The sequence below is a fragment of the Orbicella faveolata genome, unplaced genomic scaffold (assembly GCF_042242905.1).
Source record: "Orbicella faveolata isolate gen_17 unplaced genomic scaffold, um_ofav_v1 contig_13, whole genome shotgun sequence".
Classification (NCBI taxonomy): Eukaryota; Metazoa; Cnidaria; class Anthozoa; order Scleractinia; family Merulinidae; genus Orbicella; species Orbicella faveolata.
This window is the reverse complement of record NW_028301540.1, coordinates 29999412-30026014: the sequence shown is the minus strand read 5'-3', so window position 1 is coordinate 30026014 and position 26603 is coordinate 29999412. Positions and strand designations below refer to the sequence as shown.

Sequence of the window (26603 nt, the reverse complement as noted above, 5' to 3'; positions counted from 1 at the left end):
TTCCAGAAATTCCCCAAAAGAGGGCTACTTTGCAACCTATACCCGGGGGTCTTAAAAAAAAAAATTCGCTAGGAATTTCTGTTCCATTTGATAGCCCTCGTATAATTTCCAGAATTTTTGGTTGAATGGTTTGCCGTTTGAAAATTTAACAATTTTTGGATTTCTGGAAATTTTTCAAGGAAATTTCGTGAACATTTGCCTCTGTTTTGAAAGTTCCCGAATTTTTGGTTGAATGGAAATTATAGGTGCGGTAGTACGGGCAACATTTTTCATCAACTTGTCTCGCAGCATTGTTGCATCGCAAGTTGAAACACATTGTTGCGCGTATTACCACGTTTGTGACCAACTTGTCTCGCAGCAAAATACAGTGTTGCAAGTTGAGGCAACATGTTGCGCAAAGTAGACTCGAGTTCTACTTTCTACAACAAATTTTAGTTTTGCTGCTCGTATTACCACTCAAGCTACGACTTGCCTCGCAACAAAGTTGAAATCAACGCTTGTGATTGGCTGTCGCGAAGCGTGGCAACGCGGCAAGTAAAAAAAAACATGGCGGACGGTGAAGACGAGCGTGAATTCGAAGTAGACCAGCAACTCTCGGAAAGTCATAAAGCTGCCCTTTACAAAGACATCTAGCGCTATCATAGTCTTTGGGACACCTCGTTTGTCCCTTCAAAATAAGCAGGAAAAAAGGCAAAAGACTTAGAAGAACTGTCGCAAAAATACCACTTTTCGCCCAGCTACCTGAAACCGGCACTGAGCTTCATACTGAGAGAACTTCGCTAGCACGGAAAATTAAGAAAAAAATGACAGCCAGAAGTCGAAGTGGAACTTCGTCGAAATGCTAAATTTAATATATTAAAGAAGGCGCCATCTTTATTTACACACGATTGACCAATTATACCTGTAGAATTCTGCAGACTTGCAACACTGTATTTTACTGCGAGACAAGTTGGTCACAGGCGTGGTAATACGCTCAACAATGTGGTTCAACTTGCAATGCAGCAATGTTGCGAGACAAGTTGAAGAAAAATGTTGCCCGTATTACCGGACCTTTACTTTATATATTGGTAGACTCCAAATAGTCATGACATCTCTGTCACGTGATTAGATTTCATTCCCCACGACGTCACGCATACAGATTTTAGGCGCGGTTGCTCAATGTGTGGGGCTGAACCTTCAGGAAGGTAAGCTGCTTGATCGGTGTATGTTCTCGAAGATTTAGACGACTTCAAACGGCAAACAGACTGCCAAGATGTCGAATGCCAAGGAAAAGCAATTAGGTTTACATAAAGTGATTATGGTGGGAAGCGGTGGGGTTGGTAAATCAGCCCTGACTTTACAGTTTATGTATGACGAGGTGCGTATTAATAAACCGCTTCAAGAAAACCGTTTTCTCGCTATCTAGTAGTTTACTTTATACGTAAACATAAGCTTACCTTTAAGGTTATAAGCTTTATAACAATGAAGATCGTGTAAAAAGATGATAATGTCCGCATTTTTAGAGAGTTGTGCAGGTGGGTAGTTCATCAGGTTTGTTTATAAACTAACTGAAGTGTTTGATTTTATCATTGTTGATTCCAGTTTGTAGAAGACTACGAACCTACAAAAGCCGATAGTTATCGTAAGAAGGTTGTTCTAGACGGTGAAGAGTGCCAGATCGATATTTTGGACACAGCTGGGCAAGAAGATTACGCCGCGATACGCGACAATTATTTCCGAAGCGGCGAGGGATTTCTGTGCGTGTTCTCAATCACTGAACCGGAATCTTTTGAAGCAACATCGGAATTCAGAGAGCAGATCCTTCGAGTGAAGGGTGACGATGAAAATATCCCTTTCTTGTTGGTAGGAAACAAGGCTGATTTAGAAGACAAACGGCAGGTTACAGCCGATGAAGCTCAAGGAAAAGCAAAGGAATGGAACGTAGCATGTGTCGAAACGTCAGCTAAAACGAAAGCGAACGTTGACAAAGTCTTCTTTGATCTCATGAGGGAAATTAAATTACGAAAAGAAGATGGCTTAAAACCGGTCAAACAAAAACCGGGAAAGAAGAAAAAGAAGTGTGTGATCTTGTAAATTTGTACGAATTTGTGTTCGAATTTTGTAAAACTTAGTCCCGCCCTTATTACCTGTATGATTAAATTGTTGCGGAAATTCTTTTTTGACTACGTGAAAGTGATTTACCATTTTGAACTAGTCAAGTATATGAGCAGATTTCGAGCATGGCCAGAGAACTTTTAGTTTTCGGTATTATATTGAAAACGTTAAACCCTGTAAATTTAACTAGATTTACTTGGGAAAAAATCCTTATATTCACAAGTGATAAAGATCTGATTTCTACCTTGACTGTCTTGACAGATCATTAAATTCTCAGATTTAACCTTTACAAAATGTGTTGGAGTCACTAAGGAGAAATTGGATATTGTGCTAAGGAGTGCAAGGTAATTCCTGGTGTATTGAAAGTGTTTATAAATAACAGTCAGACATTGTAAATATTAATCAGTGGACTTGAATTTCAAAGGTTATTGCCCTATATTTTGCTCATGGAGTGTTATTTCTGTGAGGGCATGTAGTTATTGAACTTGTGACATTTTAGTTTTTTAACGTCAGTGAGATTGACCACTTGCATTCGGCTAACGTCCTGTTGAAATAAACCAATATTACAATCACAATGCAGGGGTCCGTTGTTTCTTTGTAGTTTCAACTCTGGGCTTCGTTCACAAGGTGAAAGAGCTGATTGCTATAAGTGTAGGAAAAACAGATCATTTTGAGTGACGTTTGGAGTTCCATCTCAATGAACAATGGCACCAGGTCAAAGTCAGGGTGGACCAAAGTACAAGACATTTATGAAAATGTCTTCACCAACATCATCCTGCTGCTATTGTCTACACTGAAGTGGAGTGCAGGAAAATGTAATTTGTGATAATTGGTATTGACATAAAATAATATTTTGCCGACTCGGAACAGAGAACTGGGTGCAAGCATAGTACACAAAGGCTCATGGCTAGTCCGTTTGTATAAAGAGACGGTTGAAAAACTTGAGACGTTCTACAGACAGCCTTGCCACTAGCACTTTTGCATAAGGTCTATTTTTAGTGTAAAAAGTGTTATCTGATTTATCTTTAATTCTGTTGTTTATATATCAAACTTAAAACCCCAAAGGTGGTGCCACTGCATTTGTCAGGGGTACACAGTCCCTATTTTTCCTAATATGCGGTTATTGGGGTTTACATGTCCGGCTATGGCACATGAAGGATGTTATTTGATGTATCTCTTTTCCAGTTTGTTGTAAGCTTATTGTCACGATTAAAACATATCTTGGGCCTGGCTGACAAATGCACCCATGCCTCAACCTTTGAGTGTGTTCAGTTGTGTAGAGAAGGCAAAATGGTCTGCTTCAACTTGAAGCTGGCCAACATTTTCCTGTTCTAGAAAGTATCCATTCTTCCCCCACAGAAGGGACTGGAATTTCCTGGGGGGTGGGGGTTCCATAAGACTAAAAAGTTGAAATAGATGTACAGTGGAACCTCGATGGTGCATTCTCAGAAAATATCCATCCCAGTCCCAAGGAATGTTATTGAAAATTCTGAAGGGGAGTTTCAAATGCCAAAATTTTTAAAAAGAAATTGCAAAGCCAAACTGGAATTTCCGAAGGGGTGGGAGGGTTCTAACCAAAAAACTTCTGTGGGAGGGGTATGGATATTTTCTGGAACAACATATTTCATGATAAGGCAAGGTCAAAATCATATCGTTAAATCGGGAAGTTGTAAACAAACTCCTGATTTAATGATTTGTTGGCAAAGCAAGTAATAACATCGGGATATGGTCATTAATTAATTTTTCCACGTGCAATCAATAAAAACACCAAGTTTCTGCAACATGATATCTGTACTGCATTTTAATTACAGTAATTGCAATGCGCAAATGTAAAAACCGAACCATAACATAAATATGTCCATCCACAGTTTGCTGGGTGTTTGTCACTCTCCTTCGGTATGTGATGTTAATTGCATTAATGTAACAGGAAAACCTTTACGCTCGGGTTGCTAGATTTTTATCGTTGTACCAGATGTATCGTTGAACCAAATATTGTTATATCAGGATTCTGCTCCATACAATTAACTATAACTTTTGCAGAATGTTGATCCTTAAATTGGGAATATCATTAAATGAATGATTGTAAAATTGAGGTTCCACTGTAGCTTAATTGGAATTTCCAGAGGGGTGAGGGTTAGCAAAATTTCCTTCCATGGGGGAAGGTGTGCATATGCATATTTTCTGGAACTGCACATTCTCAAGGATATGTTGTTAATGGAAGACTTGAACTTCAGACTTTGCACGCTACACAACACACGATTATGATCGGCAATATTATTGAGGCCTGAAGGATTAAATCTTGTGCCTGTCAGATTGAAAGGCAGCTAGCGGCCCATCCCACATATTTAGCCATGCAGCATGTCTTGCAACATTCTTTTGTGTGAAACACTGTTATTTGAAAACAATAATCACAACCCAAAAGGCCATTTCCAAATTACCTTTAGCCTCTTTCGCAAGGTGGTGCCCATCCTTTCATATCAAAATGAGATTTCATTCACATGCAAACTAAACTCATTTCCGAATGAATGGTTGTGCACCTGGCCTCGCTTTGGTTGCAAGGCTAAAGGCAACTTGGAAACCACCCCTCCAACCCTTATGGGAATTTCAGTTTAACTTTGTTTAAGAATTTTAGACATCTGAAACCTCCAACCTCCAACTCCCTTGATATTTCCAGTGACTTTCCATGAGAAGGGTGTGGATGTTTTTAGAGAGCTGCAAACTGTCTTGCAGAGACAAGAACTTTACTAAAGGCTTTTTTTATGCTTCTCACTTGATGAATTGAAAACAGAGGGTCTGCTGTGTCCAGAAGTGCTGACAAATGCGCATGCTCCAGGCAAAGGAATGAAAAAGCTGTCACTTCTTTCGTACCATCAAAAAGTTTATTTCTATACAAAATTCATTCTAGAACATTATGTTACAAATAGCAAGTTTGCCTGAATAAGCTGTAACATGCATTTTGCTACATGTTTTCATGTCTCATTTTGTTTTCCGTAAATGGTGTTCAAAGGATGTTTAGAAAATAAATCTTTAAGGACAGAGACAGTAATAATACTTTGCAAGTGGCAGACAACTGCAACAATCACAAAACCAACAGCTCTTCCCACAAATTCAGTTTTCTCCTCTGGTTGCATACTTCAAGAATATGACCAGAGGAGATGGCTGAAATTCAAGCAAAGAAGCTTACTAACATTATGTTACTTTGAACAGACTTGTGAAGTCTTGTAAGAGTAAACTATGTTTTCAGATCAACCAGTGTATTATGATTGCTACATTTTACAGTGATAGCTTTTGATAAACAAGTTTACCTACAAACTGGTAGGAAAAGAAACTTTTCTTGTAGCAAGATTGTTGCTACTCATTTCTTAAAACTTAAATTAAATTATGTACATGTCTTTTGTCTGAAATAAATTTGTTGCTATCTTGTGTTACTGCAGTGACATGAATCTGGCTAACCAGCATCAAATGAACTCCTTCTGTTAACTAACACTGGCAAGTCCCTTGATGTCACCACCCAGGGTAAGATTCCACACTGCGACGTGGACTCTGTCCTCTGTTCTCAGGAGCAACGGGATAGCGATCATATTGTGAATCATTGTATTCGAAAACTTCACGCTTACGAGAAAAATCCTCAGGATAACGCTCCCTATAAAGGTATGACGCTGATTCTTCTCTGTATTGTACCGACATCTCATCATATTCTTTGTTACCACCTCCATCCGAGAAACTGTAATGTCTATACCGGTCAGGATATGATGGCTTCCCTTGATCTGTAGGTGGAGACAACTGCTCATATTGCATACTAGATTGTGGGTACCTATCTCTTCTTTCATTATCAGCATCCTCCTTGGAATATGGATGTGAATAATCACCCAGAGATGTCTTGTAGGAGTTGTTGCTAGAACCATCTGGATAATCTCCTCTGTAGTCACGCTGATAGTACGAATCTTCTAAGTATGCAGCCTTAGGGTGTTGTTCAGTATATGAATACTGGGTTGATTGTTCTCTATCATAGAAGGAATGTCCATCTTTTGAAGCATAAGCACTGGCTGCCATGTCTTCTGTTTCCATCTCAATGGTCTCAATGCTCTGTCTACGTAGAAAAGTTGAGGATTCAAGAGGTGCCAATGAGCTCTCTGTCTGCTCTTCTGTTGCAGGTAGAACAGGGACCTTGTTGGAAGCTTCTAAACTGTCAGCAACAGATTCTCTTCTTGTTTGTTTAGCTGAACTGCCATCCTCTGCAACTTTCCCTTCTGTCTTGCGCCTGCGTTTCTTGCACCACATCTCATGACAGTCCTGCCAAGTTGGTAAGCTAAAAGAACCATTGATACAATAAATTAACATTTAATTAATATTTGTCTATGCAAGAAATGCTAATTTGGGATACTACAGGAGACAATCATTATTATAGATGTGAAAGCCTATGATAAACCCATGAAGATGTTCCGAAAAAGCACTCAAGCCATTTAGAGAGCTCTCCAATTCTCTACAGAGTTTCATAAAATAGGTAACAGATTAACAGTCAAAACAGCTGAAACATTCTGCTTACAAAATGATTGTTCGACTCTGTAACCTCAACAGAATAGAAAATTACAAATTAGAAGTCCATAATTTGTAGCTGTATGTTGTCATCAGAATGCTTTAGTTGTTTTCACACCAATGCTCAGCAACTCTAATGTGGTCTAAAACCAAGAAATGTTCCTCATAAAGCTGCCTTAGTTGTTTGGTAAGAAATAATGCAGGGTTCTCATTAATTCAGGGAGCAGAGGGCTAGTTTCATGAAGTAGACATCTGACACCATTTCAAATGTTGAAGGCACAAGCCTCTAGGGAGGTCTGGGGTATGTTTCCCCCAGAAATGTTTTGAAACTGAGAGGTTCTGAAATGCTATTTCACACATTTACCCACAGGCGGCCCAGACATTGAATACGATTAATATGTGACATTATGCTGTTAGCGATTGCGTTACAATTTTAGCCCTTTATAAGACAATGTATGAGAATGCTTTGAAAATTACTCTTAATGCTACGTGTAGAAAATAATTGGAATAAAATGGCTTACCTCGTGTTTGCATTGCATTATTTTGATGTCTCTGGGTTCGTGGAGGTGGTTTAGACCCATTTTGGTGAGTTTTACTTTCTGGCGGTTTGGTTCCCCTAAAGAGAAACGAAAGGCGGGTGACCCACTGGCACGACAGCCTGCACTCAAAGCTCAGTAAATTCCACATAAATGGTCCGATCTTGTCAAAATTGCCTCATGGCAGCCATTGATAACTCTTCTTCCCATTCGCTTTCTCCCAAGGTTCCAAAGTTTACCTTAACCGCCCAAGAATTGCTGGTTTTCCAGCTCTTGTTTTCCATTTTTGCTCCATCTCAATCCGTAACCGATTATCTTGGCCACAGGATTTGAATTTCTAGCTTAGCGACCACACCATCACGACAAAGTCACCTCTAACCGTCGAGAGGCACAGGGCATTTTTTGATCATACAAATTGCACCGTGCTGTGGTCCCTGGGATATTTGACCAGAAACGGCATGAAATTAATCCAGCTGACTGAGAGCGTGTTAAACTCGGCGCAGCTAGCAGCTGACAGTTCTTTCAAGATCGTGTCTTGGCACTTTCGACAGCATTTTAGACAACGCTCAGCTGAAAGTGATTTGCGTGTCCAACTAACTCCTACTAAGCAATGTTCAACTGAATTTAGTGCCTAAAAGTACTGTTAACTACAAAAATACAAGGAGCAAACAATGTTCAGCTGAATTTAGCACCTAAAAGCAATGTTAACTGCAGCAAGAGATGGCAACGAGTAACTGACCAACTGACTAATAGTGCTTACAAGCGCACAACAGAAACCCCAGAAATATCGAGTGACTGATGGACAATAAATATATTATTGTGTCACCACCACACATACTCTCAATCAGCCGGATTAATTTTGCACCGCTTCCGGTGAAATATCCCCAGGGACTGCGGCACAGTGCAATTTGCATGATCAAAAACTGCCCTGTTCCTCTCAATGGTTAGAGACAACTTTGTCACAATAGCGCAGTCTCTAAGCTAGAAATTCAAACCCTGTGGCCAAGATAATCGGTTACTGATCAAGATGGAGCAAAAATGGAAAACAAGAGCTGGAAAACCAGCGATTCTTGGGCGGTTAAGATAAACTTTGGAACCTTGGGAGAAAGCGAATGGGAAGAAGAGTTATCGATGGCTGCCATGAGGCAATTTTGATGAGATTAGACCATTTCTGTGGAATTTACCGAGCTTTGAGTGCGCGCTGTCAGGCCAGTGGGTCGCCCGCCTTTTGTTTCTCTCTAGGGGAAGCAAACCGCCAGAAAGTAAAACTCAGCAAAATGGCTCTAAACCACCTCCAGGAACCCAGAGACATCAAAATAATGCAATGCAAACACAAGGTGAGCCATTTCATTCCAATTATTTTCTACATGTAGCATTTAAAGTAATTTTCAGAGCATTCTCATACATTGTCTTATAAACGGTCAATTTAATTGTAACGCAATCGCCAACAGCATAATGTCATGTATTAATCATATTCAACGTCTGGGCCGGTTGTGATTTACCTGGAGATATTTCCTCAAAAAAAAAAATCAATTTTGGAAGAGGTGAAAACGTCAAGAGTATTAAGAGTTTACAAAGACTTTTTTTTTCAATTTTTATAAAGTAAAGTAAAGTAAAATCCTTTATTTAAAACAAGATTATCGTTTAAGCACTACCGTAATTTCTGGCAGATTACCAGCAGGTAATGCGTTAATTTTTCAGTAAACTTCCGTTCCTGCGGGTAATAGGGTGGTGCGGGTTATCTGATAATTTTTTAATCTTCCCGTAAGTATTTAACAGTAATTATTATAGTACTGACAGAAGATAAAACAAAGATAAGAGTCATTAAATATACGCTTGCCACAAACCTGTGTAATGCCTCATTTGTTTAAACGAGAAACACGTCCTATCTACTCTTGTATCGTGCTTTATTTGCTATAAAATTCTTTTAAATGTTGATTGATTATAGCTGATGCAAGTTGGATGAAATCATACAAAAAAAATTCCATACAAACAAATTTTTCGCTACGCGTTTGTACTTTGATAGTTTTCTTACCTTGTCAATTTCACAGCTAGTTTTTTTTTGCTTAGAAAAATTCTCACCTAAACCTTTTAACATGTCTTTTATTGTGGAAAACACAAAGCCTAACTGAAACATGATGCCGACGTTTGTCGGCACGCGCGCAGTGAAAAAATAGCATTGACTGTGATAAAAAAAAAAGGCGAGAATACTCGACGCATCAGCGAAATATTCCTAGCTAGCGCTGCCTTGAGTTATAGAGTATTTTCCCGTTTCAAGCAATTTCTTAGACCCAGTAGAACCTGAGATACCATAAATATCTTGGTGATCTGTTGAATTCATGGCGCCGCATAATTAGTGGAACGTGATAAAAAATATAATTGTCGGCACAAGTGTAAACAGTGAAGAAATAATACAAAAATACTCGACGCATCAGTGGAAAATTTACAGTTAGTACTGCCTTGATTTAAAAAGTATTTTCCCGTTTCAAGTGATTTCTAAGACCAAGTAGATTCCAAGATATTGTTTTTTTGAGAAAATTGCGAACCGAATTTTACAAGTCAGTTCAACTCTCAATGAATATCAAAAACAATGGGGGTGAAAATTTACTAATTGCATGTTGGAAATTGCTTTGCTAACAAAAACAATGAATAAAGTTTTCTTTGATGCAAAATCGTTATAAAAGGCTAACTGACTCAATAAGTTTTACAAACATCAATCATTTATGATAAGCGCATCCACGAGTCAGTTACGCGTTTAATACGAGTTCAATTTAAAAATGCCTGGTTTGAAACGCCCATGACAAAGTTTCACATTTGAGTACAAGCTGAGAGTTATTGCTCAGGCAGATGAAATCGGTAAGTCTTAAACATCAATACATTGGATATTTAACTTGTAAAATCAAACTTAAGAAAGTAATGCTGAGGAGAGTGCTTTTAACTGCCCTATTGGTGGCCAAGTAGCAGAAACTTTTATCTTATTCCAAATGGACACGAACATGAAAGGCTTAGTCTCGCTCGATCACTTCAAATTTGTGAGTTCTCGAACTATTTAGCATAACTTTCTTTTGTTTTTTGGTGCGGGTTATCTGCCAGTGCGGGTAATCTGCTGAATCTTTTTTCTCATTTTAGCAAAAAATGACCGGTGCGGGTAATCTGCTGTGTGGGTAAACTGCCGGAAATTACGGTGTGCTTGAGGGGTCGTGTATCTAATTAATTATCTAATTATCTAATTACCTACTGATTTTCGATAAAATTGTTTAAAATTACACGAATCATTAAAATATTCTGAAACACAGTTCCACAGCACAGCTCCTCTGTAACAAACAGAATTTTTCATGAAATAAGTGGAAAATCGTGGAACGATGGCCTTATTATGTCCACTTAAGTTATATGCACTATTATGCCATACAACTAAATCTGAAATCATTGCAGGCATATTATCGCTAGCTATGTTACAGATTAGTTTGACAAGACTTCGTTTATACACGTCATGAATCGAGTCCCATTGTGTGAGTTCCGTAACTTGTACTGATGGTGTGTCTCGTGGCAAATTAAAAAATAGCCTTCCAGCACGGCAGTGCAGTGCTTGCAGGGATTTAATATAATCCAGGTTGTTACAGATCCCCCAGATAGCAATGCCGTATGTCACTGAAGGGAGAATCACCTTAAAGTATAGGTCAAGAAGTGATTTTCTCTTGAGAAAAGAGCACTTTTTCAGTAAGTTCAATTTCTTGAAAAAGTTTTTCCTTAATTCCTTAAGATGATTCGCCCAAATAAGTTTTCTGTTGATAGTAATACCCAGCAGACTTGTGTGACAGACCCATGCAACATTGACATTTCCAATGGTGATCAAAGGAAGTGGACCAGTAAGGGATCCCCGGTGGAACAACACAACTTCACATTTTGAAGAGTGCAGTGTTATCCTACAGCACTAGCATAAATTAATAGAAAATGTACACCACATCCCGACCCCATGTCCCCTCTCTAGCTACAGCCTTGACAATCTCCAGAAAAAGACAGTCAAAGTTCAGTCACGTTCCAGAAAACCTGTACTTTCCCTAAATTACTCTTCACAACTTCCACATGCATTATTTCATGAAAAGTAGGCGGCTCAGAAATCGAAGTAGCCAGTGTTTTAGCCAGTGGAGAGCTCTTAATGAGAACCCTGATAAAGTGTTTACCTTGGAGGACTGATGTTCTCACAAACAATGTCCTTCAGAAATGGATGTTGTAGGGACTCTTCAGCTGTGATTCTCTTTGAAGGGTCTAGCGTCAGCATACGATCAAACAGGTCCAGCGCATCAGCTGGCATACTGAAGGAAAACAAACAAAATCTAAATTTCATGAAGCCAAATATTGCATGGCAAGAAATATGTTGTCATGGACAATTTTTTCATTTGCAAAATGAATGTTTCAGATATGTGGTAAAATCTGAAAAGGAGTATTCCTACTAGCGACACTAGCCCTGAATTGGTTTCTAGTGAGAAGATAAGATAAGATAAGATAAGATAACTTTATTTATACAGGGTTTTTCCATCAGTCAACAAAGTTACTGGACTATCTACCTATCTGCCTAACTACAATAAAAATTTTTAAAAAAATGCTTTTCATGGAGGCCGTGTCTAAAAATGTACTTAAAATTAAGATATTACTTCAAACTGTGGTGACTTTATATAGATTTGAAAACGGTCAGTGAAGATGCTTGTCTTAGGTCTATAGGTAAGTCGTTCCACAACTGAGCTTCGCTGTACGAAAAACTTCTCTTAAAATCAGTTCGAGGTTGTGGAAGAACTAATTTGTTTTCGGTATTCCTTAAATGATCAGCATTTATGTTGTCACGATATACGACAGAGCATATTTTCTAGACAATTACTCATTATTATTAAATGTACTGTTAGTAATTATTAACCCTAAGAGTAAAAAATGTAATAGAAATTATTTTGTCTGAAGACCAAAAATGGAATGGCCAGACCTCTAAAGTATAACACATCACACACTGGAGCTGTATGATCTTTTTATTGTATGGGTGGACTTACAAGTAAAATTCATCTTTAAGTCTCCTCCTGTACTGTTTCTTGGGCTTGATTGTGTGAAAGTGAGGCAAGTGGATGACATCTGGCCAAACTGCAGGCATAGGAGTGCCACAGATACGACTATGGAAGTGAACAAACACCATCATTATGGGCTATAATTAAGCAATAGAGTACTTTTTCAATGTTTACATTTACTTCCATGTTTACGAGGGGGGCTCTGAGAATTTCAGACAGATATGCAAACCTGAGATGTAGTTGAGGGTTTGCATAACTTTCAAGAATTCTCCCAACACCCCAAGTGTTTAGATGAGGCTATGTAAACAGGGAAAAAGTACTCAATTGCTTTAAAATTTCAAAAAATATAATTCTCACAAATATGTGCAAATCTAAAACGACACAACTGTGTCAACACACTCTCCTCTAAAACACCACCTACCAAAATAAAAGAGCGTGTAGTACCTCAGGTATTAATTATAATTAATATTATTGATACCATAAATGCCCCCAGTCACTAGATCTCAAGTGTAGATTTATCTGCTAATGAGGATCAATATCCAAAATTTATACAGAAATGTCTACCAATTTTGGCCTTACAAGTTGGTCTATTTGCAAACACGTTTGTCCTCCTCACCTGATGAGTTCTAGCTGTCCTATTTCCTGCAGTGCTGGAAATATTGGTTTCTTGGTGAATAACTCTCCAAGTATACACCTACAAAAGAAACAAAATCAGTGTGCCTTGAAAACAGGCAGAAAATCAAACACAAGGGAGAGTGGGTCAACTAGTAGTTATACATCTAAATAATGGTTGCAAAATGAAGAAGATTGTCTCCAGGTTCTGAAGATCACTAAAGACTGTTGTAAATCATTTTTATCAGACAAGTCACTTCACTAATATTTAAGTTGACAAACTACTCATTGCACATCAAATATTCAAAGATGTACAAGTGCATAAATGCAGTGCTTTGATATAATTTTCTACTTCTTGCACTAGATGACAAAACTAAAATGAAATATCAAGTAATATAATTTCGCTATGTAGGCAAGATTAAGTAATCAGAGTGCCCAAGATATAAAAATCATTTTACAAAAAAAAACACATTTTCACATACCCCACACTCCAGATGTCTATACCAGGGCCATAGCGTTCTTCTCCTAGTAACAGTTCTGGTGGTCTGTACCAAAGTGTGATGACTTTATTTGTGTACGGTCTCCTAAAATCAACCATTACAAAGTGACACAAAAGAAAAAGCAAAGTGATATATTTTCTGGCTAAAAAATCCCCTCTGCCATTAAGAAGAGGGCTAAATTAAGCAAGCTGTAACTCTTTTCAGTCTCCTTTCGGTTTAGCAGAGTCACCTGTTTTAATACAATACTATTATATACTAGCAAGTTTGTTGTTGGAGTCTTGCAAGTCTATTTTGAGCAGTGACATTTTATGTCATTAAAATAATATCTCAGCCAACATCCATTTTGACTAAAAAACTGGATTAAAGAAAAAGTTAAATGTTACAGGTATTCACAATGTTAATATGTTTCAAACTAACATTCATAGCAAGGTAGGTAAAATGACCATACCTTTCATCTGCTTCATACAATCTTGCCAATCCAAAATCGGCCAGTTTTATTTCTCCCCTAGAAAAAGAAAAATAACAATTAACATTCAATTAAGAATACACTCTATCTTAAACAGTGGGGATATGCTTAGTCCACATACTCTTTTTAATCATTTATTTTGATTTTATATTTCGCTTTTTAATTATCTTTGCCATTGTACATGTAAAGCCCCTCTGTACATATTTTCGGAAATGCACAGAAAACCAGTAATCACCCTTTTATATATCATTCATTCCAAAGAAATAATTTAAGAAAAAGCACAATTAAAATTTGCTGTTATCATTACTTATGAAACATTGACCTTCTTAAGTCAGTAATTGTCATAGGAGTCCCTGTAATGATAGTAAACAGTGCACAACATACATACTTGTTACTTAGTAAAATATTGGAGCACTTTATATCCCTATGAAGGAAGTTCTTGCGATGGCAGTAGCTGAGACCCTCTAAGAGTTGTTTTGTGAAAGACTTGACATGATCTTCAGTAAAATGAACCAAACCAGATTCGAGCACACCCATAAGATCATGGTCCAAGTACTCAAACACAAGATAAAACCCTCCTGAAATAAAACAAAAACAAACATTGTTTTGCTGCCCAGTGAGATTTATGTTTCTTATTTGTCTCCCATGACACATGTCAAAGTCACACTAGATTGTGACTTGTTGCTCTTTGCTAGTACCAAAACAGGATTCTTTTTAGCACTTTAGAAGAGTATCAAGTAAAAGCCAGTGGATAGGGACAATGCCGCACAGTCTATATTTCTGCTGATCAGAAAAGTGTTTATTTTCTGTAGATTGGTACTGTAAACTGTGTAGACTTACTGCACACTTCCTCAGATTATAATATTAACATTTTTGTTCTTGCTACTAGAAAAGTACCTGTTTCGCTGCAATTCAAAGAAATGGCTAATGTCTCAAATGCAGGTACATTACATTACACTATCACACACACATAACAAGTATGTGCACAAATCTGTTAAAAGACACAAAGACAAGAATTGCACTCTATAGTAAGTTATCTGACCTTTATCCTTTCTGAAATCCAGGGCATTAGGTTTGTCCGTCACAATCTCTTTTAAGTTAACAATGTTGGGATGATTCAGCTGCCGTAGAATTTTGATTTCTCTGACTGCTGTAATAGGAAAGCCTTCCTTCTCATTGTCAGTTCGTACCTTTTTCAGGGCAACCAACTCCCCTGTCAAGGCAAGGAGAATATGATGAAAAAATCCTGGACTGTTTGAAGCAAAAATTTATTGAAAAAGTCTCATATTAAATGACTGGCACATTTTACACAGGTTAATGTTATTTCCTCAATGGACATGTTTCATACCTGTTATCTTGTCCTTAGCTTTGTACACTTGTCCATAAGTTCCTTCCCCCACTTGGTCAATAATTTGGAACATGTCCACGCATCTCTCTCCCCACTCACTTTCTGCTGGTGTCTTGGGTGTAGTGTCTGGAGTCGACAGTGGTGTTCCACTCTGACTACTAGGCCCAGATATCGATGGTACACCCGAACCACTTGCATCCTTTAGAGGTCTTAATGGTGGAAGGGACTGTTGGTTGGACTTGGGAGATTCAGGAGGTTTCCCCCCTGGAGAGCGTGGTGAGTAGGAAGTAGGAGATTCGCCTGGGGTGCCAGGAAGTTCTGGTGGTAAAGGTAATGGTGGTAACGTTGGTGCAGGCGGCGGTGGAGGTTTCTCCTCATCTGGAGGGAGTGGAGGAGGCTCATCACTTGGCAATGGTGGTGGCACTGATTCATTTAAGGGAGGAAGAGGAAGAGCTGGTGTTGATTCACTTATTAATTTTTTTGTCTCTTCAGGTTCTTTTTTAACTTCAGATGCACTTAAATCTCCCTTTACAGGTCCATTGGCTGCAGAATCTTTTGTAGAAGGTTCTAAATTTGGTTTTGCTGGTTTGCTGATAGCATCCTTCATTAAATTCTTTTTAACACCATCCACGGTATCAATCCTGTTTTTAACCTTGGACAAAGGTTCCTCAGTAATCGGTGGCTTCTCTTTAGAGTCTCTGTTTGTAGACTTGGTTTCTGTTTGCCTGGTTGTGTCATTTCTTGAAGAACTCAACCTTTGCCAGGATGTGTTCTTGCTTCCAGATTTGTAACCTGATTGATGCACAGTTGGACTTCGAGGTGTTCCCCTACATGGGGACCGCTTTGAAGGTGAGCGCTTTCGATTGTTTGTCCTAGCTGACTGAGGCGGTGACGGAGACCTACTACGTGGCCTACTCCCTTGGTTTTTCCTATTCCTCACTCCAGTCCTAAATGATGGTGATGGCGAGTGATGCCCATAAGGTGAGGGAGACCGTCTCCTGCCACTGTAGGATGTAAAAGGCCTATTACGACCATAGGGTGAGAAGCGTCCCACCGGTGATCGGTAAGCAGGAGATCTCTCCTGAGACCTATAAGTTCTTATGGGTGACCGTCCTCTTGATTTAGGAGGAGGAGAAGGTGATCTTGACCTGTGATTAAAAGGAGACCTTGACCAGGCTTTCATTATGGGAGAATTGCTTTTAAAAGGAGACCTTCCTCTGTAAGGTGACCTCCTTGGACTCATACTAGGTGACTTAGGTCTGTAGGCGATTGGAACACGTGGAGACTCAGAGCCTCGCTTCTTCGACACAGAACGCGAGTATTGCTGGTATGTATCCCTGCTCGGTGGCGGCTTTGGGGACGGCGTCAAATCTTTCCACTTCGATCTCGAAACTGGCGAGACAGTTCCCTCAACAGGATGTGGATGGTACATGGGCGACTTGCCTCGCTTCCTGCTCTTTTTGCTTGCTCCTTGCATTGAATTATCCTTTTTTGACTTCTTTCTCTTTACATTAGCCTTTGATTTTTTCGACGCTACGGGCGAGGGGCTCCGTGAGATCGAGCTGTACTTTTGAACAGGCAACTGTTCGGTTTCTTCGGAAGCTGAGGAAATGTCTTCATATTGTCCCTTTAGCTTTTCAGCCGAAGCCTCAGGTTTGGGACGTTTCTTATGTTTCTTTGGTTTATGGGATGACTTTTTGCTTTTGCTATGATTTCGAGCAGAAGGGCTCGATTCCCTTTCATTTCGGGAACTGGGCATCTTGATCGTAAATATCGGCTGAAATGTCACTACATTTTTCACTTCATTGAGAACTACACCCGTGGAAGAAAAGATCAATAAATTGGGACAAAGATTTTTTATCAGGAGCGCATTTTCATGGAGCAGGAAACAAGATGAAAGTGGATTTCCCAAATGGTATTTTGCTCTGGCACCGGCGCCATTTTGGATTGCAGAGGCATTTAGCGCAAATAGTTTTGCGCATGTGCTCCGGCATAAATTAGGCTAATCAGTTAAGGATACTAATGTCACAATATGGCGGAAGGACAAGAAGAAATACATGGTGGTGAAGTGAATGAGGCGGATATGGACTATAGAAAGATGAAACAATCTCACGAAACGGTAAAATAAATGTTATTTATTAGATATTTCATTCAGTTCTGCTTATAAACTTGTGTCTTGTTCACATTATATCTCTACCATGATTGATTTCGTTCCTTTCTTGGTCTTTGTGAACTTGTAGCTCGAAAACCAGGTTCTCCTTTCTTATCTTAGTAAATTTCTTTATACGTCACTTTTGAGAATTTGATACTCCATCAGCAATTTCCAGTTGTCGAAATTTATTTTCGTCACCTCTCTGCTTTAACTTGAAAATCCAAATTTTCATAGCCTGCTAGCAAGCTCCCTTATTCATACCCCCCCCCCCCCCCATTCATTTGGGATTTGCCCTCTCTCTCACACACACACTGCTGTTAAGCCCCAAAAACTTTCTGCTTGGTGACTTAAATTTTGAGGGCATTACTATCTAAATGATGAGGTTGTAATATAAAAAGGTTCAGTCAAGAAAAGATGTTTGGTACTCAGGCCAGGTAGCTCAGGCTGCCCGAGTTTTTTGGCATTTCTATAGCACGAAGTGACCAGGAACATTTCCCTAACAGTCACCGGCTAGAACCAAATTATCATCCTAGTTGGGGAGGGGCACTATGAAAGTAAATTGTTGCCCCAAAAGTGCAAAGGAATAACACAGCTGGCCACTGCTCGAACCCAGGTTGCTTGAGCTGGAATAATTATCTCAAGTGCTGATCATAAGGTCACCACATCTCTGGCATACAGATTTGTATTTGGGAATTAAATATTCGCATTTTTGCCTTTCATTTCTAGTGGTTTCTTCTCTAAGCCAGCCAGTTTAAGGATCAAAAAGGGAAAAAAGTACAAGTTTACAGGGAAGGAACTATCCCATTGGCCATATAAAACACTGAATTTTGTTCTCTGAGACCCTCAATGTTCTCTGAGGCAGCAAGTGTTACATTCTGTGAATGGAAGACATTCTAACATCTAATTTCTTTCTAGGTCCGTGCAACAAGTTCATGTTGTTACTGTGAACTTATTAGCATCCCTATGCACGCCCACCTTCCCTGGGGGGGGGGGGGGGTGCTCCTTCATATGGGCTGTATGGGTATGTGCAGCCCCAAAGGGTATGGTTTTTCAGCCATTTTGGGCATAAATAGGATATCAATTTTAGCTGATTTTGGTCATTTTGTTCATTAATAGGGTATGGTTTTTGCTCTCTTTCATTGATATAGGTATGTTTTTAAGAAGGCACTCTTTCATCATTATCGAAAAGAAATTCACTAAAGCCCATCACAAATTATGTTTACAGTAATTTAACATTGGTCTGAACTAGGGAGCTAATTATAATGCAGGTCTGAAACAGGGTTTTGATTTAATTTAAGGGTCAGGTCATTAATAGGGTTTCGAATTTTTGGTCAGGTCATAAATAGGGTAGGGAATATCACAGATTTTGGAATAGGGTAAGGGTTTTGGGAAGCAGGCTGCACACCCCCACTCAATTTTTTTGGAAGTACCCCATCCCACCGGGATCCGCCCATTCTTCCCACCATTGTACATGCAGTTTTCAGTTAGTGTTTTGAAGTTGTTTTCATGGTATTTTCTCAGGTAATCAAGTTGTGCAGTTATTTTATTTGAAACCAGATCAGTGACATAACATATTTTTTATGACAATCATGTTCCTTTCTTTCAGGCTGGGTATCGCGAAGGTCTGGAGTCAGGGAAAGATGCCAATTTACAACAAGGTTTCAACCAGGGATTTATTTATGGTGCCAACTTGTCAAGGGAATGGGGAAAATTAAGAGGTGTCTTGAGGTAAATTAACCATAATTCAAGGAGTGAGAACAGGATTGTCTGCACCCACTACATTGTACTATACCATATTTATTTACCTATAAGCAGAACTATTTTTTCAGAAATTTGGACTTATATTGATCAAAAACATTCCCAACAAAGGGGTTCGGCTTATAGCGGCGAGTTTGAATGATTTTTTTCCTCTCTCAGGTGTTGAGTACTTATGGAAATGTCACACAAATTCTGTGATCGGCTTGTAGCCAAGTCAACATCAGTGAAACACAATAAATCATAATATTATAAAGACAAGATGAAATTGTTGGTCAATGAACTTTTATAGATTTGGTGGCTCCTGAAGGAGCCGTTTTTTTAAGAGCTTTCAACTGATAAACAGTTTACTCGCCATCACTCTCGCCTTCACTCTCCGTCTCGAACTTGATGTCTTCCTCATCGTCGTCGATTTCCTGCGTTTCTTCAGTGTATAGCTCGTCGTCCTCAGTTCCATCCAAAGAGTTGGAGATTCCACAGGTCTTGAAGGACTTAGCAACCATCTCCACTGGGATCTCTCGCCATGCTTCATGCACCCATCGAAGTACAAGATTTCTTGATGTTTTGCACCAATTGGCTAATCGTTTACAACTAATAAAACGCTTTTCATTTGTTCCTAAAAGGTGTGATTTTATTCTAAACAATAACTTTCAACATGTTTCCTGAGAGGGAAGGTTTCTTGAAATGAACGCTCAAGTAACTTTTTGTTAAGAAACCTTGGTCTCGGCTTATAGCCAATATTTTTCTGTTTTTTTTCCGAAAGCTTTCGTCCACTATCATGTCTCACAAGTTTAGGGTCTCAGCTTATAGCCAAGCTCGGCTTATAGGTAAGTAAAATAAAATACGGTAATATTATAACTTTTTTATTCTGTTCTCACTCCCACAGTGCCCTGATGTCATTTGTAAGTTCAAAATCGGCCCACGATATAAGTCCACATATAACTGCTGAAATCATTGAGCTTTTTACATTGGTCAGCCAAATGGAGAAGCATTCTCTTGACACAAAACATATGCAAGATGCTCTGGAAAACAAAATGAATCAGGCTCAACATTCATTGGAACTGAAAACTGAAGCATTGAAACATCACAAGGTGGCTATCAGCACGAACAATGGAGAGGAAAATGAATTATCTTCAGCATTTGAAAGGCTTCACACACAAGGTAGACCTGAAGGTGTTGGAGATTTAGGTGTAGAATATGAGACAATTGAGGACAGAGTAGAAACAGGAAGTGACTTCATGGACACAGCTCTGCCTGCCGTATCCAGCTACTCGACTAGTGTTTCATTGGAAGCATCTGAGACAGAACTGAGTGAGGTAGAAACCTTGTGGTCACGGATTGTTTCCCTAGCTGAAAAAATTGGTGTCAATGGACAAAAAATACTTCCTGTAAAAACTATTTAATATGAAACAATATTTAGCGTACACTTTTAATTTATGTAAAAATATTTAAATTTATCCTAGAAAATTAAAACAAATTTCCCCAGAGCAAGTCTGTAGAGGGTTAGTTATTTGTGAGTTAATGTAGCACTCAGATGAGGCTTTGTCTGATCTTCTAAAACTGGGGTGGGATGGGTGGGGGAGAGAGTATCTTAACCATAGCAATGGTTTCTTTGTTTCCTCCAGGCCTTGGTACCAGCTAATCATTCTCAACACGATCTCCTTTTTTCTCTCCTTTTTTTTTCTCCTTTTTTTCCAGTCATTAACATGACAGATGTATAAGATTTTATTTGAACTCAAGTCACTAAATCTAAATGGTGGCTTTTGTGAACTTTTCATTGAGAAAAATTTACATAACATTTGATAGAAACAGTCAGTTACCACTGATTGTCCACTTTTAAGTTCAACTTGCTTAATATCTTTCTGCCAGGACACCTGACAATCCTATTGATTTATCCTTTCAATGACAGGCCTGCTTGGGCCATTCTGATGTTGCTAAATGTAGATAAGAGCAGGATTGAACTTTCCTCGTCCCTGCTTGTTTAAAATGGCTTCTAGGCAGCTGGGAATAAAGCAGCTAGATCTCAAATGCAGGAAATTTTGATGATTTAGGTTGCAATATATCAGCTAAGAAGTAAACTGTACCAGCCATTCCTGAAAAAAGGAAGAACAAAAAACAGAAATAAACATAATTTTATAGAGTTAAGTCCAAGTATTGTGTGCCTGCAACAGTAATACGCCCAGAGGTTTGCAGCTACATGGCTCTCTGTATGCATTGCAGGCCTATGATTATATGGATACACCTAAAATGAGAGCAATGTCTACATTTTATTTACCTCACGCATTAAAAATAATAGAAATAGCTTTTTGTCACTTACCCTCAAATAAAGAGTAAGGACGGTCTGGGGTCCGGCAACCATGCTTGCCATAATCAAAACACCACTCTACAAACTAGAGTTACAAATAAATTAAAGAAAACATAATTAGCTGCAAATTGCAATGATTTGCTGTCTTCCTAGGAAAGCACCAAGTGATGCGCACTTGTCTCGAGGAGGTTAAAATATTTGAACGTTAGATGTTACATGTAGGTTGATTTTCCTCTGTGCACACTTTACCCTTTATTCAACATCCTGGAATATTTTTTGATTTGCTAGAAAAATGATGGCCAGACCTGATTCATTATAAGGATATAATAATAAGATATTTTCGGATGTTTGAGATTGGTGGATCAGGGAGCAGGGATGGTGCAGTGGTGTAAGCACACCCAGCTCACCGATGGCCCAGGTTCAATTCCGGCCAGGTGCCATTTGTGGCTCGAGTTTGTTGTTGGTTCTGGCCTTGATCTGAGGGCTTTTCTCTCTGTGTTCTCCAATATCCCTCCCTCCACAAAAACCATCACAACCAAATCCCAATTCGACTGGTATAGAGGACCCGCACAAAAACCAGCTAGGGTTGATGTGGCTTTCGCTGAAAATTTTGTAATTTATCAACCTGAAGCCGTTGTCAGTGTGATGTACATGTAATGCAGGAAACTGACCTTCATGGCTCGATGAAGCCACTTTGCATCGCCTGTCTGCTTGAACAAACAGAGGAATGTATATGCATTCCCTGCAACACCATGGCATATGCCATAACCTTTCTTTAAAAAACCACGTTCCCAAACTGCCTCTCCACATTTGAGAGCTGCACTCAAGTACTTTTCTTTGCCAAAGACCTAATAACCATTAAGAATTAACAAAAACAGTAAAGTTAGGGCCTGTTTACAAGGAGAGAGGGTTACCCTAGCAAGTGGCTTACCCTAGCACTCACACATTTCCTCTTTTTTTCTTCATCGGGTTTACAAGGCAGCCAGGGTTACCCGGGTAGGCGGGTTACCCTATCTGCGTGCTGGGGTTACCCTGGCAGACAGGTTAACTTTTTACCTTGTAAACACTCCAGGTAGGGTTAACCTGCCTACCCGGGTTAACTTTCTACTTGTTTCCAGACCCTTTGAGTGTAACCGTGCATTAAGTTGTCCCGGGTTGTAGGGTTACTCAACCCATGAAATTTTGCTTGTAAACCCGGGATATCTTTTGCCCTCCAACTGTGGTTAACCCGCTTGCTAGGGTAACCCTCCCTCCTTGTAAACAGGCCCGTAAAGTGGTATCACAAACAGGACAATTCATAACAATGACCCCGAAAACAATCGGAACTCACACAAAAACCTTGTAACAAGGTATCATGTGAAGTCTGCATCAGGCTTTATAAGTGTGCACATGCCATACATAGGTGCTTGTGCTTACATGTATTTTTCTAAGACACGCCAAGGAAATCATCTAAGGCACAAATAATCTAACCTCCATATTTTTAATTCATTGCCATTTACAAATAAAACTTTCTCCACCTGATATGCTTTGACCATAAGATGAACTGCTCCAGGAGCTCCATGGCACCAGTGATAGAGCTTGTCTGTTTCATTTTCAAGCGATGACGGAAAGTTACCAGATGGAAACTGCTTTGACACAATAAACTCAACACAGTTCTCTATGCTCCTCAAGTTAGACTGCACTGATTGGGTTGACAGTGTCTAGGAATACACAAAGAAACAAACATCTGTCATAGATGTGATAATCCTGATATTGTTCTGTTTCAGAAAATATCCATACCCCTGGCCACAGAGGGTTGTTTTGGATCATGTGTACTACAGGCATCCGGACTGGTGGTTGACACTCAATCAACACCCCAAATGATACTTGATTGACACTTGATTGACATCTTGATTGACATTTGATCGACAATAGATCAACAGTTGGTCAATAGTCAGCCGAGTGTCAACCAACTCACATGCATCGATCGAAAATCAGTTGACTCTAGACTAACTGTCGACCAAGATGTCAATGAAGTGTCAGTGGAGTGTCAACCGAAGTGTTGATCAAATGTGAACTGATGTGTTGATGGAGTGTTGATCGAGTATCAATCGAGTGTTGATCGAGGGTGGATCAAGGGTATTGATTGAGGGTATCAATCGATACTCAACCGTGGATGCCTTTAGTACACATGTTCTGTTGTTTTTAGTTTCAACCTTCCCCTTTCCCCTGTGAGCTTTGTCACTGCTATCATACCCTTTATCCATCTGACTTTGAACGTGTTCTGTAGGCACTATGCATGTCAAGTGTCTGAGTGTGTAATATGTTACCATCCTGAGCTGAAGTTTGAAAATTTCAGCTCTGAAAATACCGCAGGTTGTAGCTACATACTTGCATCAATGAATGTCTGAGCTAACCTGAAGCAACATGAACATAATTCCAACAACACCATGCGCTGCACCAACGTAATGCTTGTCATGCCATGTATACATCAATGGTGATCTGCTTCTCTCATGCTTAGACAGACTTTCACCAGAATCTAAGATGGCTTGGCAGACCTGTTGTGAGAATGATAACATTACTGGTCAATAACATTCAGAGGAGAGAAAATAATACTTTGTACCCCAATCATCTGAAACCTCTAACACAGATTTCCACACATTGTTAATGCATCAATACCGGTAAAGAGAATTTGGTAGTAATTGGCAAGACAGTTTTCACTCTTGATGGGTGAAGACCTTTAATTTAATACTCTCACTACCTTCTACATGTAATCTAGTGAATGTACCAATTAAAACATAATTTAAGTTGCTAACTGCCTCACAGAGTGGAAGTTGGGTGCCTGAGACATCCACAAGCTTCCAGTGTTGGCAGCCAGCTCCAGATGGAAACTGCTCCCATAACTAAGAGATCCTGGCAACCTAGTCACAAGCCCCCACGTGGAAGGAAGAAAAACAGGCACTTGTCACACTGTTAAAACAGTGGAAAGAGAAGGAGGGACAGGGGAGGGAAAACAACCTCTGAGAAGAGTCCCCATGTTTAAGAAAATGCTAACGTTCTTGAAAGGAAAATGCTGACCAAATGCAAGACTGCTCTATATAACGCCCTGTGGTCCAAGAACACATGGAATCCTGGTACATATGTATATCTAAGCGCTACAGTCCACGAAGGTAAGATTTGCGATCCCTGTTGTTAACTCCACTAAATAATTTTTATTGTATTTAACAGCATAAACTAATGATTAATAATATGTTGTACATACTCATACATTGCAGCTATGATCACTCATACTAAAACATTTTTTACATTCTAATCGGTTTTTTTTTAATATATGTACCTGGTTAATAATATCATGGTTGATCTTCTCAGTACCCAGGTGCTGTTGCACAAACAATAAGGAAAATAAGTAACCAGCTCGGCCATAGAGCACTTCATCAGGCAGTGAAGGATCTCCTCCACACACATGATCAGACAGACTTAACAGTTTAGAAAGACATTTTCCACTCTTATCATCTTGGCCCAGTTTGGAATAGAGAACAGCAAGCATGGAGAGAACACCTGAAACACAAATCAGATGACACATCTACGGTACAACTTTTTTACTGCTTAACTCCTGAGTTCTTGGTGAAAGTATAATGTGTACTCTAGCTTTCAAAATTCCCTGCATTATCACCACCTAGGTTTATAAACGGCTTAAAGTGAATTGTCTGAGCAACCTGATAGAATGTTGTGCATCCTATCCAGGGAGAGTACTACCACACTTAATTATTTCACTTCATGTTAGAAGACTAGAGTTAAAATGCCAGGCTGACATCAGGAGCCAGTACCATCAGAATGAAAGGTATACTCTGTGATATCAAGCTTTAAGTGCTTACACTGCCAGAGCTTATCTTTGGTTTCTGCAGCATGAAGCTACTGGGAATACAATTATATTATTCATGTATATTTTCTACTCTACTCCAGATCGAAGGCTATTCTAACAAAACAAACAAAGGATTATCATCTGGGATTAAATTGCCAGTGCCCATTTATAGACCTGGGTGGAAAAAAGCACTGTGACAGCTTCTTGCCAGGAACACAGTGTAATGACCCTGGCCAGCACTAAAACCTGGACTACTTGATCTGGAATCCAGTGTGCTAGCTATTTGGCCTCCTTACCTCCTACAGATACAGTCCCAGAAACAAACTTAGTTTACTTGATTGTTTTTAGCAAATGACAGTCAAAATAAACTCATTTACCTTGTTTAGAAAAAGTCTTACCTGGATCTCCACAAATAAATGTCATTCTTTTTCCTCTGAGAACATGTTGACAGTGTTCAAGAATTTTCAAAGCATTCTTTAAGTACTTCTGCTTTTGGTTTTCATCATCCTTAAATAGTGTTTCTGATAAATGCATGTACAAGAGGGCCATGCCTAACAGGATTAAAATAACATTTAATGAAAATAATTAGCTATAGTTGAACTGCAAGGAAGGAAGACTAAACCTCCATCACCCTAGCCAAGTTTTGAACCCAGACAGCTTAGTCTGGGGTTCTTTGCATTCAGTTTAGCTATGCATATATTAAGTACATATACACTTCGTCTACTTGGTGGTGGTGTAAAGCAAAAGATGCAAACAAATGTAATACCACCCTTGATGCTGCATTGCAAGCAGTTTCTCTTTGTGAATTTCTCATGTCATGTCTTAAATACGAATTACCTATTACATCCGATCGTAAAGAAAGATGACAACATCATGTTCAGGTTATTTACGGACTACAACTTACCTATAAATAAAATAGTAAGACTAATTCAATAGAGTAACCTTACCTCCAGTTCCCGTGTACACAGAACAATCACGCTCATCTCTAGTGTGCTCAAAACCTTCCTCGCATTGTTTTAACAATTTGTAAGCTTCATTTCTTATCCTTGAGTAATATGGATCAACAATCTGCTGCAAAAAAACAAAAAAGAAAAAAGAAAAAAAGAAAACACAAACCACAACTCATTCCGTGACACAAGCTATAACAATTTCTATTGTGTGCTTCACTTATTATTTCAAGTTGTTATATAAAATCATTATATAAACTACCCATCCTCTTACCTTACCATCAGGGCTTTGTAAACTCGTCCTTCCGTCGTAATCTTCAAATCTGTTCTCAAAATATCTTCTTTCCGCGCTTGACATCGCGTCGAACTGTTTTTGATGAAAACAACCAGGCGCAACAAATGAAAGAGATATTGGAGACTGGTGCCTAGTAACATTGCCGCTGACTATAAAAAAGTGCGGGCT

General features: G+C 39.1%; 4 protein-coding genes across 7 annotated transcripts; 2 read left to right on the top strand and 2 right to left on the bottom strand.

Moving 5' to 3' along the window:
• The first annotated feature begins 1141 nt into the window (after nt 1-1141).
• LOC110054337 (ras-related protein Ral-A-like) lies at nt 1142-2669 on the top strand. Its single transcript, XM_020760723.2, has 2 exons — nt 1142-1357; nt 1582-2669. The coding sequence occupies exons 1-2, from the start codon at nt 1253-1255 to the stop codon at nt 2071-2073; spliced, it is 597 nt and encodes a 198-aa protein (XP_020616382.1). The 5' UTR covers nt 1142-1252; the 3' UTR covers nt 2074-2669.
• Nucleotides 2670-4951: 2282 nt separating this feature from the next.
• LOC110054268 (uncharacterized) lies at nt 4952-16899 on the bottom strand. The gene is made up of 9 exons (XM_020760637.2): nt 15141-16899; nt 14835-15005; nt 14181-14370; nt 13775-13831; nt 13309-13410; nt 12831-12908; nt 12203-12319; nt 11348-11479; nt 4952-6403 (listed from the first exon to the last, which is right to left on the bottom strand). Exons 1-9 carry the CDS (start codon nt 16897-16899, stop codon nt 5599-5601), a joined length of 3411 nt encoding a protein of 1136 aa, XP_020616296.2. The 3' UTR covers nt 4952-5598.
• Nucleotides 16900-17167: 268 nt separating this feature from the next.
• LOC110054272 (uncharacterized) lies at nt 17168-20538 on the top strand. Its single transcript, XM_020760645.2, has 3 exons — nt 17168-17259; nt 18899-19020; nt 19934-20538. The coding sequence occupies exons 1-3, from the start codon at nt 17173-17175 to the stop codon at nt 20448-20450; spliced, it is 726 nt and encodes a 241-aa protein (XP_020616304.2). The 5' UTR covers nt 17168-17172; the 3' UTR covers nt 20451-20538.
• On the bottom strand, nt 20431-26590 carry LOC110054271 (lanC-like protein 2). 4 transcript variants are annotated; one of them, XM_020760640.2, is made up of 9 exons: nt 26420-26590; nt 26141-26264; nt 25592-25744; nt 24669-24889; nt 23749-23889; nt 22870-23052; nt 22024-22200; nt 21365-21437; nt 20431-21140 (listed from the first exon to the last, which is right to left on the bottom strand). In XM_020760640.2, the coding sequence occupies exons 1-9, from the start codon at nt 26573-26575 to the stop codon at nt 21064-21066; spliced, it is 1305 nt and encodes a 434-aa protein (XP_020616299.2). In that variant the 5' UTR covers nt 26576-26590; the 3' UTR covers nt 20431-21063. The 4 variants fall into 4 exon arrangements, with proteins under 4 accessions (XP_020616299.2, XP_020616300.2, XP_020616301.2 ...); XM_020760641.2 differs by having other exon boundaries at nt 26141-26261; XM_020760642.2 differs by having other exon boundaries at nt 26415-26555.
• Nucleotides 26591-26603: the final 13 nt, after the last annotated feature.